The 13331-nt window shown below is 37.3% G+C and overlaps 5 protein-coding genes across 5 annotated transcripts; 3 read left to right on the forward strand and 2 right to left on the reverse strand.

Annotated features, from left to right (window-relative positions):
* Positions 1-188: 188 nt before the first annotated feature.
* SYT1 (Arf family guanine nucleotide exchange factor SYT1) lies at positions 189-3704 on the reverse strand (the record flags this gene model as incomplete). The annotated part of the gene is made up of 1 exon (XM_071054073.1): positions 189-3704. The coding sequence occupies one exon, from the start codon at positions 3702-3704 to the stop codon at positions 189-191; it is 3516 nt and encodes a 1171-aa protein (XP_070910485.1).
* A 443-nt stretch (positions 3705-4147) lies between these two features.
* Positions 4148-7390, forward strand: LEC1 (Lec1p; the record flags this gene model as incomplete). The annotated part of the gene is made up of 1 exon (XM_071054074.1): positions 4148-7390. The coding sequence occupies one exon, from the start codon at positions 4148-4150 to the stop codon at positions 7388-7390; it is 3243 nt and encodes a 1080-aa protein (XP_070910486.1).
* Positions 7391-7710: 320 nt separating this feature from the next.
* BET3 (TRAPP complex core subunit BET3) lies at positions 7711-8304 on the forward strand (the record flags this gene model as incomplete). Its single annotated transcript, XM_071054075.1, has 1 exon — positions 7711-8304. One exon carries the CDS (start codon positions 7711-7713, stop codon positions 8302-8304), a length of 594 nt encoding a protein of 197 aa, XP_070910487.1.
* Positions 8305-8655: 351 nt separating this feature from the next.
* On the reverse strand, positions 8656-10800 carry GPT2 (bifunctional glycerol-3-phosphate/glycerone-phosphate O-acyltransferase GPT2; the record flags this gene model as incomplete). The annotated part of the gene is made up of 1 exon (XM_071054076.1): positions 8656-10800. The coding sequence occupies one exon, from the start codon at positions 10798-10800 to the stop codon at positions 8656-8658; it is 2145 nt and encodes a 714-aa protein (XP_070910488.1).
* Positions 10801-11648: 848 nt separating this feature from the next.
* Positions 11649-12716, forward strand: CCP1 (cytochrome-c peroxidase; the record flags this gene model as incomplete). Its single annotated transcript, XM_071054077.1, has 1 exon — positions 11649-12716. The coding sequence occupies one exon, from the start codon at positions 11649-11651 to the stop codon at positions 12714-12716; it is 1068 nt and encodes a 355-aa protein (XP_070910489.1).
* Between the last annotated feature and the right edge of the window lie 615 nt (positions 12717-13331).

Raw genomic sequence — 13331 nt, forward strand, 5'->3', positions numbered from 1 at the left:
AATTTGAGAGTAATTATATAAAATGCAGAAGGTAATATAAAACCATAATAAAAAGTTGAAAAAAAAATACTTATATTGTCTGAGAATCTAGCAAATATACTAGGTTCTTGATCAAAATGCATTGTGTCCTTCTTTAATAAAGAATGTAAACTTTACGGTTACTCTTAAAAACATTATAATGACCAGCATTATTCATTAAAAAGAAAACTACCGTTAATAGTTGGTATCATATTGCTTAGGGCGTCTTCACTGCAGAAATCTGAAGTCGTTATCCCGAAGATATTTTCGTAACTACCGTCCACTTCACTAATGATATTAACAAATGTTTGGCTTCTCTTGATTTCAAACAATAACCAATCCATCTTTGTGGCTATTTGTTTTAAATTACTAATCATGGTGTTTCGAGTTTTCATCGTTATGGGTACTGCCTGTCTAAAAAACATTAATGCAGACTCCAGCAAGTGTAGCTTCAAACTTTTTTCTACGTCCAAATTGTGTAGCCTGATAAGTCTTTCCTGAATCGAGTATTTTTTTTTGCAAACCAAAGTATTATGTAATGACTCTGGTTGATAGTCACAGCCATCATACGCAGCAACTAGATTTATTGCATCTACCCAGTTGTCTCTAGCTGCCATGGTGGGACATTTAAAAATGATATTTCTCTTCGCACTATGTAAGAATACCAGTGTACCCTCCATTTCTTCCTTCAATAGATCTGAAAGTGGATCAGCGCTTTCTACGAGGTCTTTTTCTGAAGAGCTCATCATATCATTAGAATATATAGCAGACTCGAAATAGTCATGGCCAGCAGTAGTATATCTACTACTACCTGCAGATGAAGTAGGACTGAAAAGTTTCACAAAATGGGATTTACCAACAGCATTTTTTTCTTTGACAGCAAACATGCCATAGAAACACTCTACACTGCTTGACACGAATGAAAATCCAGGTTTAAAATCAATAATATAATTAGTAACTCCGGTAATTGGATCTCTCTCTGCCTGTGGTGTAATCCAATCAGATTTCTCAAATATTATAAGCCCAATGTAAGTCAGAATTCCATACTCTGGTTTCCAATTGGAAGTCACACTTCCTACAATAGGGATTTTTCTATTCTGGTAAAAAGTTTGGATTTCTCCCATCTGTATTATTTTTAGATAGTAATAATCCCCTCCATAGTCTTTGTTACCTTTAACAACATCATAATTTGGTAAGTTTAATTTCATTAATATATTTTTGTGTATTCTAATATAACCACCTTTCAATTCCATAACAATTGAGTAAAACTTCTTATATTTGTTGTGTACGTCGACATGACTTGATGGGTAAGAACTACTAGCAGACTGCCAATCTTTCTCAGTAAAATCCCAGATTTTCGAAACATGATATTCTAATGAAACTTCCCTCAATTCATTATTGAATATTTTTTCATAGATATCAATGTCAGCTGTAACAGGCATCACAGTAGAACCAGATAGAATTGTCGAGTTATGTGAAAAGGAAGAGGAGATCGAGCTCGATGTAGGCCTTTTTATCAATTGTGGAGGCGTGTTAACTGATTGCGGTTTTATATTATATTCTTCAGTTCTTTCTCCAAGGATTTTCATAGGAGAATACGCTATCTCATGTCGTTCACACCCATACGCAACACAACTGGCATCAAATACCTCGATCGGTGGTAATAAATCAAACACAGGTGACTCCCTAGAGGTGATATTATCATAATAATAAGATAGTATTTCGACAGGAACTTTATCCCCACTAGAATACGTATCTTCATGAACTAATTTAATAAAATCTTGTTTCGTCATTTTAAATTTATTCTTCGGGTTGAATTGGTCAGTATGCAATACTAGTAATGAAAATAGAACAAAATATACTTGGTTAGCATCTACCCATCCACACGGGTTATAGTATTCAAATTGGAGGTCATAAATTACATTCCCTAACTCAGTTAGCAACCTGTCAATTTCTTGGGCCTCCTTAGGTAATTCCAAAAATATTAGAATTTTCCTCAAACAGACATCTAGTGAATCATATTTTAAATCAAAATATTGATAGAGGAAATGATAAAGCACCTTCTTTTTAAACTGGTCATCCTTTGTTACTAATATGACACCAAGAAATTTTCCATATGGTGATATACGAATTAGATAGTCGGAGTAAGACTCACATCCTTCAGGTTCTGGTGGCTTAGGCAAATCTTCCAACGTCAAGGCTGGTTGTTTGAAAGAAGAACTAAAGGGAACTTGCTTAAAAGAAGATACGCTATTAGATTTCAAATTCACAAAATTACTCAACGCGTTCACAATAGAACTACTTCTTCTTGAAGAGACCCCTGCACTTCCCGAACTATTATTTATAGCACTATTGGATGAAGGAACAGTTAAGGTACCATAAGGGGACCTAGTTTTTTCCCTAGAGTTTCTTTCTGAAGATATGGTCGGCTGATTATTGGAAGTAGTTCTTGATAAGTTAAATGGAGATCTACCCGAAAAAGATAAGCTATGAGCTCTGGTTTCACTAGATCCATTAGATCCGTCTGTAGATCGAGGAGTCGATTTCACTTTGTTTCTGACATAATCTGATAAATCGACGGTTCTACTTCTTCTTCTATTTACTGCTTTAGATTCCATATTCATGCTTTGTATAGTTGCTACTTTCTGCAAATTTTGATCGATGGAATCCAAGAATATATCATCAGTTGATGTTATACTAGGGGTATAAGAATTCTTTGATAGTGCGAAAGAACTACTGGTACGTTTCTTCTGAATACCAGATAACTTGAAACTAGAGCTGGTTGAGTTTATAGACTTTGCTCTGGTCACAGGTTGCACAAAGGGCATTGCAGATACTCTAGACGATGATGAGTCAATGCTCTTCTTTGCTGGATTGAAAGAGTAAACATCAGCCTTATTCGAATCTGTGACTGTTGGATTAATTTCTGACATGGTCTGTACCTTAACATCACTGCGACGTGTAATCAACGGGAACACGTTCTCCTTATTCTGATTTTGATTTTGATTATGATGATGGTATGTCGAATGTCCATTTTTTGGATTAATTTTAAAGTTTATCTCCAACATGCTCATTTTATGACGGATGCGTCTGAATTTTCCGTGTGGTTTCTTATTTTCTGATTCGTCGTACTCATCACTATTTATTTGATCTGAAGTATGCCTCCTGTGAAATACCGTTTTCTTCTGTTTGGGACTTTCAAAAGGTATTGGCTTTTGTGTTTCTACTTGTGAATGTGATGGAGTTATGGGAGACTTCTGTGAATCTTGATTTGTAGTGTGCCGGCTGATCTCAGCAGAACGGTGGTATGAACTGCCATCTATATTGGAAACGTCAAAATTGAAATTGGGACTCTCAGGCGAGTTTCCATACATAGGAGAGCTCGCAAACAACATCCCATCAGCAGTGGTGTGAGCATGTTCTAGAGGCCTCCTCGGCCTTTCAAACATGTAAGAATCTACTTCCTTTCGTAGTTTATCTTCTCTATCCGACGGCCTCGTATCCACTGTAAGTTTCGCCAGTTCTTGATCTAGGGTCTCCACAAGTTTACTCTTCCTAGGAGACTCATGTACCGCCTCCGTCTTATGCAAATAAGCTTCACTACCATTCCTAGAACTACCATTCTTAGTATGATTACCAGAAGATGAGAATAACTTTTGCTTAATAAACGAGAATTGCTGACTCATTTTTTTATTCTTCTTCTTTTCTTCCTCCTTTCTGATTCTTTTCTTCCTGTTATATTATTATTATTATTATTCCCAACAATTATAATTATTAAGTAATATCCTTTCTATGACACACAAATCTATACACCCTTTTCCAAATTTTGACAGCTAATGTCCTTTCTTTTCTTTATTAAAGTTATGTTCTCAACTTCAGCCTGCCCTATTCCTAATCCAGCTCTCTCTGTAAATTAGCCTTGGCCTTAGCTTTGAATGATAATTGTAGTTATCGTTCTAGCTACAGTTATAGATGTAGTTAATCGTACGGTAAGTGTTTAATACGGTCTCCTTAAAAAGTTGATTTAGGCCAAGCTGTTCGTTAATTTTTTTTTCAAGAGGCGTCTCTTAGCCAACAAGCCCTTTTTCCCTTTGAAAAGGATCAACATCACCAATACTAAGATTGTACAATGATGGATAGCTTGAAAGTAGATGAGATTGTAGAAATTGATACGATAATGGCTACAATTGACGCGGTGCAGGAGCACTATTTGAAGCGGGAGTTGTTGAAGTACCAGTTAGACAAGGAATTTGGGTATTTGAATGATGCGCTTTCGCTGCGAGAGTTTGGGTATCCCTTCACTAGGGAAGACCCCAGGACTAAGATAAAGAAGGCTGACTCGTACGGTACTGCTATTTCTAATGCTTTGTGGAGTTCAGCCACTTATTTCACCGGTGGGGCAGGAGATGGAGATGGAGACGGAGACGGAAATGGAAATGGAGCTGACTCTGAAGGTAGACATGATCATAATGGTGGTAAGCAATTGGTACCTGATCTTTCAGCTACGAAGTTCCCATTGCTGAGTTACTTTCTTCAGGAATTTATATTTTCATTCCCATTGTTGTCAAAGAACATGTCGATAGATGAGTCCTTCTGGCAGACGAAAGTGCAAGTGTTCTTTGAGCACTTCATGTCTATGGGGTTTAGTGATAGTTATGACAGAGAAGAAAACTCTAAAAGGCGTGTTGTTGGTTTAAAGATGAAGAAAGTTATCATGTTACTGTTTAACTCTGGTATTGGGGCATCACAAGAGAAGACATACTACGAAAACGATAAGTTGACTACACAACAGGAAAAGACTCGGAAGAGGTCAAACTTAGAAGAATTCACTATGCCCACAAAAGAGAATCTGAAGTTCTTGGTCACTCATGAACCTGTTTTCTTTAACAACTGGGACGTTGCTATTGTGGCTGTGGTCAATAGCTCTTACTTTTCAGAGGCTATAAATAACAGCCTAAGTAAATCATTGACTGGGAATTCCTCATCCAGCTCGTCGCTACATTCTACAGGTTCATCTTTTTTCCGTACTAAAGATTTGAAGAAAACCTCTAAAATGTTTAAGAGTGCTTTCGGTGCAGCTAGTAATACAACTTCAAGCATGTTTTCTAAATTGTCAGGTTCAGCATCTTATTCTACAGTGTCCGATAATAAATCTATTAGCTCTATGGATTCAGCTGAAAAGAAACATAAAAAGGGTAAATATTATTTCATTATAAGGACCAGAAGAGCAGATAATCCAGAAGTGTGCCAATATAATTTCAAGTCTTACAACGACTTTAAGAAACTGGCCCATAAGTTGAAGAAAGAGTTCCCATCGAAAAAATTACCACAAGTACCTTCAAAGAAGAGCGACAAGAAAGTGTTGAGAAATATTAAGAAAGAAGTTCTTGAAAATAAGACCGATCAACCAAATATTGCAGGGTTGTTATTGGATGAACAAAATGAAAAGGTTAACATTCCAGCATACAACAGCGAGTTATTGAACGACCAAAGTTCTTTCGGAGATGACATTTCCAAGGAAGAATCAGATGAAGAAGCCGACGGAAACGACGCTGCTTCATTTGATTCAAATACTGAATCTACTAAATATTTACCATTTGAAACATTGAGAGCTACTTTAAGATTATACCTGAGAACTCTAACTAAAGAAAAAGAAGTAGTAAATAGCAGTATTTGGAAAGATTTTGTCGCCCAAGATATTATAGAGGATCATCAATTTGATGAAGCTATCGCGAACGACATCAAATTGAGAGAAATTAGTGACATAAAGAATTTAGAAAACCAAATAGCCTTCCAGAAACTAGCTTTGGAAAAAACTGTCAAATTGCAAACTTCGATGAAGGATTTCAAGACAAACTTGTTAGAAGACGAAAAATACCTACTGGAGCTTGTAGGTGAGATAAAAACAAAGACTCGTGTTGAGGATTTATCACAAAACTTACAAGATTTTGTTGAATGGTGTAAAATATACCTAGCTTCTATCCTTTACCAGATGTTCCTTGGGAATGATAATAGCACTGATTTTTATAAACAAATTAGGAAACTCCATAAACTTCTTCCTTATACAGTTATGAGTCAGATCATGAGATTTACTAACCCTGTTTCCATCATGAAGGGGATGGTAGATTTGTTCATGGCACAACCTTTTGGTGGGCAATCGCTTTTGCAAACGATGTTCTCGACAATTTTATCAGAAGACATAAAACACCAGAAAGTAGCCATAAAATCACTAGAAACAAATGTCTTATCTTTTAATCCAGATGCTAAACATGTCCTTGTGTTCTTGAAAAACTGTGTTTTTGGAACAGAAAAAAGTAAAGCTATTAATATTCATGACATCCAAGAAGAATCTGATTTAATGCAAATGCCTGTTGTTATTTTGTTATTAATGAAGGGGACTGACAAAGGCTATGTTAAGAAAAATGTAGTTGCAGAGTTGATCAACTCTTACAGCATGTGGAAGCACAGTGATGCCTCTGATGAAGAACAGACATTAGAAGGTAAGTTTTATTTGAATATTCACGAATTATTACACTTGTATATTAAAGAACATGATAAGAGATTGATGAGGCAATTATGGCAGGATCCCGAATTGCAACAGTTACTGAGAGCTATGGTCACGTTAATCTATGAACCAATGGTCAAAATATTCAAAGTTGCCAGAATGGATTTGGCATTGCGGAACTTTGAAAAGTTTATGGACGATTTGATTGTCTTCATGGATGATGTAACTGCGAGACAATTGCATGTGTCTTCGAAATTCAATATTGTTGAAGGTTTATTGGCTTTGGTGACCAAGCACCAAAACTCTTTCTTTGAATTTCTCCACGATGTTTACACAAGAGACACCGAAGGGATCTTTGAAGGCTTTATCACTTGGTTCACTAAGATCATCAGATTCTTACAAAAGAGTAAATTTGGCAGTGATAACGAGAGAATGGATTTTAATGCTCTCATTAACAATCCAAAGTCTGATGTTGATAAGGAAGTCCTAATCAATCAAATCAATGAGGTCTTGAAGAAAAAGATGGAAGCTAGAAAACTTTACTGGCAAATTCTGGAAGAAAAAATGAATAAGAAGGATGAGGAGAAGAAAAACATGTCCAAGGCTGTTATGGACAATAACTGGAAAAGTATTCAATCTATGATTATCCCATCATCTTCTGATAAGTTTGGTGTCGAAGATGGAGACATGCTAGACTTGGACATGGAAATGGACGCTGAACAGAACAGGGACATCGAAGATACCAAATTGGAAAAACAGTACCAAGAAGTCCTGGACAGAACTATTGTCGAAACAGAGGTTGAAAAACTATGTCAAAATGTGTTTGATGATGCATTAAAAGAAAAATTATCAACTTATAGAATATAGACTTAATAAACCACTTTATATCTTATAAATATATGCGTTAATATTATAATTATATGAGTTAATATTATAATTATATGAGTTAATATTATTCAATACATCAGTTATTAATTTACCACTAACTATCAATAAATATGGCATAAAGCCTGGTTCAAATCATTCATGTTACTCGTCATTGATTACACGAGTCGCTACGAGGATTGAAAGACGAAAGTCCCTCCAAATCGAATAAAAATGCTGTACTAAAGGTATTGTCATGTAACGTAGCCATTGCTTGCTATATTATGCGAGTAGCAGCTCAAATCAATTACTAGTTCTTTACTATGTCTAAGTCACAATCTATGTCAGCACAGTCCAAATCTTTAAAGATTACAGCTGATGAAATATGGAAGAATAAGGTAGAAAAAGTGAATAGTGAACTGTTTAACTTGACCTATGGGTCGATAGTCTCTCAGCTATGTATCGACTACAACAGAGATTTTAATAAGGTTAACGAGCAGTTATATTCAATGGGATATAATATTGGAGTAAGGCTAATCGAGGACTTTCTAGCAAGGACGGCACTACCCCGTTGTGAAAACATGCTAAGGACCAGTGAGGTAGTCTCCAAATGTGCTTTCAAGATATTTCTAAACATAACGCCCAATGTCACAAATTGGTCACAGAGTCAAGATGCCTTTTCATTGATTTTAGATGAAAACCCACTGAGTGATTTTGTTGAATTGCCTATGGATGCTATGAAAAAGCTTTGGTACTCTAATATATTATGTGGTGTTCTAAAAGGTGCGCTTGAAATGGTTCAATTAGATTGCGATGTATGGTTTGTCTCTGATATTCTGAGGGGAGATGCCCAAACTGAACTTAGAATTAAGTTGAACAAGATTTTGAAAGATGAGATACCGATTGGAGAAGATTAATAAAGCACACCGGAGTATCCTAATAATTATTAATTGTAACTTCTGCCTTAGTTAAACGTAATATTACGAAGAATTTTTATACATAGTTTTTAGAATACGTCAACAAATTGATCTTCTACTAGGGTGCTATGTTAATAGTATTATAAAAATAACATTGCCACTATAAATAAACAAGATGAAAAATAATACCTTATCATCTTGACACTTTTTGTTATTTTTATGAATAAGTTACAAGGTTTTATCATTAGTTCATAAATCATAGTACAAATATTTAGTTCTCTATGTATGCATAAAATGTTTCATATAAACAACAAAAACAAAGAAAAATTTAAATCTGAAATACTCTTAACATTAGTCTTCTTTCTTTCCTCTTTTATTCATCATCAATGATGAGATCTTAGATGTCAACACATCATTTTTATTGCTAGAATTACCGATTTCTTCTTCATCTGAGGTAACATCTGACAAATTATTTTGTCTTGAATCAGAAAAAATAGGAATATCAGTCAATGATCCCCTAGAGTTCACTCTAGATAAAGAATTAGAAACATTAGAAGTCATAGAATAAACAGATGAGGACCTACTACGGTTCGACACTAGGTTGGTTGGGGAACCCAAATGGTCCACTTCATCATGTTCGATAGATTTCATGTCCTTCTCCTTCCTGACTAAGTATGACTTAGTGAACTTTTCATAATCTGGGAAAACTTGAGGTCCCAGTTCGTTACAAAGTGCTGTGATTTCATCACTCAGCTTAGTACGCCTTTTCTGTAAATCTTGGATATAATCTTGTGGGTATATTAAAGAAACCATTAGAGGGCGTAGTGATTTAAACAAATCGAAACCAATTTCACCTGTTTTCAATGATGCGTAGGACACAAATACCAAGATTGCATAGAAATATACAAACTGGATATACTTCTTCTCACTTGGAACCCAGAGCCATGAAACCAACTTGGATTTTCTACTATGCAGTATAATCAGGTTTATGGAGTACGTTATGTATAAACTAGGGGCCATAACTAAGGCCACAATTAACTTCCAGGTTGCCAAGAGATCAATACCCTTAATCTTAACAGATGACTTCTTCAAACCTTCTCTCTGTTTTTTCTTAGAATAGAAAGTTGCGCCAACAAATATTGGCAAGAATAATATCGATCCAGGTAAGGAAAGGAAGAAGAATATAGTAACCCTGGCAATTCTTTGTAGTAAAGTTACAGCACAACGTAACGTTTCCAATGGCTTAGTTTTCAAATTCATAACCTGATGATCTTTTAGCCCCATCGAATACAACCTATAGTTATAATCCTGTACTGCATTTTTCAAATGTATAATTCGCTCGTCATCTTGAAACCGTTTGTAACCAACAAGTAGTCTTCTCTGTATCTCAACAACTGCTGGCAGTGGGATCCTACTATTAGACCTTTGGAACAGCCTTCTGGCGGCTTGGATAGTCATCAAAGTTTCGTAATCGGGAGCATTCTGCGTTAAAGTGAACAAGGCATCTGATACTTCCTTGAGAAGTTTCGAGACCGTTTCACGTGGTTTTTCTTTGTAGAGTTTTCCCTGGTCCCCATGTACATAAATTGGTTCTCCATACTCGATAACAGCTCTAGACCTGAACTTGTTTCTGTGGAAGTAATGTAGTCCAACTGGTACCACTGCCACCTTCATCGTTGGGTCTGCTGCAACAGCACCAAGGGCCATAATTGCCACACCGGCTTTAATTGGCAGCAAAGAGGGTCTATCGTGAGAACCGCCTTCTGGGAAGATACCCACACAGCCCAGGGAGTGCAAATGGTCGAAGACGCTTTGGAATGTCTCTGTGTTGTCTACTTTCTCGGCGTACTTGAAGTTTGTCCCGTGCACCATCATCTCTCTAACAAGTCCATCTTTGTCATTCTTGAACGGCGAGGAGAGCATCAGTGTTGAGTCATCAATGATGGATTCGATGGTGGAGTTACTGAGGTAGTTAGGCAGCCCGATCAGTGACTTCTCAGTAAACATGGTGGTGAAATTGAGCATGGCTTCGGCCCCACGGACACGACCTTTGATCAGCCTAGGGTTGTTGTCCCAATCAGGGGCGTATATCTCTATGCGTGAGTCCACATCTTTCAAGTTGTCCTGGACACGGGGCACCGGTATACTCCCCATCGACCTCGCAAACAGCCCCACTACTTTCATCTTGAGACTCGAGGCAGCAGAGACAAAACAGGCCTGTCTGGCCCTGTGCTTCCCGGACAGGTTCCGCGTGGTAATCATCACTAACGTGGGGTCAATGAACTGGTTCGCGTGAGGAGCACACACCAGTATCGTAGGAACACCCCTCGGCGGCACATTGTACCCACCACGCACCTTGATCTCCCTGAAGAAGATCCTCAACACAATATTGAACAGAAACACAATCAAATCATAGACAAACGTCCGCACATTGTACACATACCCATTGTAATCATTATCGAACTGATGCCTAGCATCAGGAACATGAGCAGGCATTTAGTCTTTTTGGTTCGTATCTTTAGTTTATCACAAAAGAAATAACTCCCTCTGTTCTTAATCGTCTAATATATGGTTACATTCAATAAAAGCCATTTTTTTTTTTTTTGACCTTATATGGAGTTAATCACCCTCTCCCGAAAGCTCATCGCTATTCCCAACAAACTACACACACTCATACACCCCTTAAAAAAATTAAAAAATAAAAAATAAAAAATAAAAAATAAAAAATAAATAATCAAAAAGGGAACGGAACCAATGACCATCAGGATTACAAAGAGAAGGCCGGGTAAAAGTATGCATTACACTATACCTCAATACGTACATCATGTGATCGGAGTTATCGGTATGTTAGAGTTGGAGGTTTCCTCTTTTTTTGTATTTTTGTTATCGGAGATAGCGAATTGAGTTTTTTTTTTTATTATTTTTTTTTCTGTGGGTCCGGGGACCGGGAAAGGCAAACGTTAATCACACACAGAGAACAATGATAACTGAGTTATTTCTTTCTTTCTTTTTTTCTCTTACCTGCGGTGCTTTTTTTTTTTTGCTTCTTACGATTCACTCCCTGTGGCTTTTCTTTCTGCGGCGGTTCATTCTGGGAAATCTGGGCTTACCCGTCGATAATTAGTAAGCCATCACGTTTGGTTCCATTATCAAATCTCGGATTGCGGGAGTTTCTGTGTAAGTGCGAGGTTATTGGCTGTTTAACGAGAGCTCTCTCTCTCTCTCTCTCTTCTATCTCTCTATTGTTATATAAAAAGGACCCTGTTTATCTATTCTTGGTCGATATTCTTTTTCTCAAGAAGTAAGATACCCCCCAAAAAAAAGAGAAGCAATTATAAATAACAATGGCTACTATCGCTGTATCTAGAGGAGTTTCGAGAAGAGTTGGGTACTTGTTTGCTACGGTAGCTGCCGGTGCGGCAGCCACCGTTGCATACAACGAGTACCGTAACTCTTACCACAACACATACCGTTACACCAACAACAACAACAACAACAACCAATGGAAAGCTGGTAAGTTGATGGGTGCTGCGGGTATTATACATTTGGCTCAAGAGGAGAAGGACAAGAAGGAGTCCGATTACCAGAAGGTTTACAATGCCATTGCCTTGAGAGTTAGGGACCAGGATGAGTACGATGAGTATATCGGGTACGCACCTGTGCTTGTGAGACTGGCATGGCACAGTTCCGGTACCTGGGACAAAAGTAGCAACACTGGTGGCTCCTTCGGTGGTACTTACAGATTCAGAAAGGAAATGGGTGATCCATCCAACGCCGGTCTTCAGAACGCTGCTAAGTTCCTGGACCCAATCAAGGAACAATTCCCATGGATCAGTTACGGTGACTTGTACACTCTAGGTGGTGTCGTCGGTGTCCAGGAGGCCCAAGGCCCAAAGATCCCATGGAGATCCGGTAGAGTAGACCAACCAGAGGATACCACCCCAGACAACGGTAGATTGCCAGACGCCGCACAGGACGCCAACTACGTCAGAAAGTTCTACGAAAGACTAAATTTCAACACCGACAGAGAAGTAGTCGCCCTACTAGGTGCTCACTGTCTCGGTAAGACTCACTTGAAGAACTCTGGATTCGAAGGCCCATGGGGTGCTGCTAGCAACATCTTCACCAACGAATTCTACCTAAACTTGTTGAACGAAGACTGGAAATTGGAAAAGAACGATGCCGGTAACAAGCAGTACAACTCGCCAAAGGGCTACATGATGTTGCCAACCGATTACGCATTGGTCCAAGACCCTAAGTACCTAAAGATCGTCAAGGAATACGCTGCTGACCAAGACGCTTTCTTCAGAGACTTCGCCCCAGCTTTCGCTGCTTTGTTGGAGAGAGGTATCGATTTCCCAAAGAACCAACCAGTTCACTTGTTCAAGACTTTGGACGAACAAAACTTGTAAGTTTTTTTTGATACTGAAATCATCCCATTCCATTTTCCTCCCCATACCCTAAGCATTTAAATACAAACATGCAACTAACATGCTTGTATGAAAAAAAAAAGGGACTGTTTACTTTATTATTCCCCTCTCCTAGTATTTATTTTAGACAAACAATCTGTCTGATATTTATATTTATTTGTAAGTATATATAACCAGTGTATTGGTCACTGGAATAACAATATCTATTTATTCCCATTTATCAAGTCCCCATCTACAAGATTTGTAACCTTCAATCTACTCTAAAACATTAACTGAGAAGGTATAGTTTAATTGTTCTAATAGATCTTAGGCACTATTCATTATTTGAATAATAATTGATTACTACTGATATTCATGGGCCCATTGTTCTCTTCGGCTCTTAGAAAATGCCGTAGAAGTCTCTTTATTTACTTTGTTGATCGCTAATTTTTTTTTTTTTTTTTTTTCATTTATGCATTATGGGACGACTCAAATATTTTTAATTAGCAACATCGATATCTTATTTATGCTTATATTTACGCAATATTAGCTGATATAACCTTAACAACAATACCATAATCTGCCCATTAAATCTTATAACTGTACTTAAAAAAGTGA

The sequence above is a fragment of the Nakaseomyces bracarensis genome (genome assembly GCF_045282275.1).
Source record: "Nakaseomyces bracarensis strain CBM3 chromosome Unknown Scaff12_0, whole genome shotgun sequence".
Taxonomy (NCBI): domain Eukaryota; kingdom Fungi; phylum Ascomycota; class Saccharomycetes; order Saccharomycetales; family Saccharomycetaceae; genus Nakaseomyces; species Nakaseomyces bracarensis.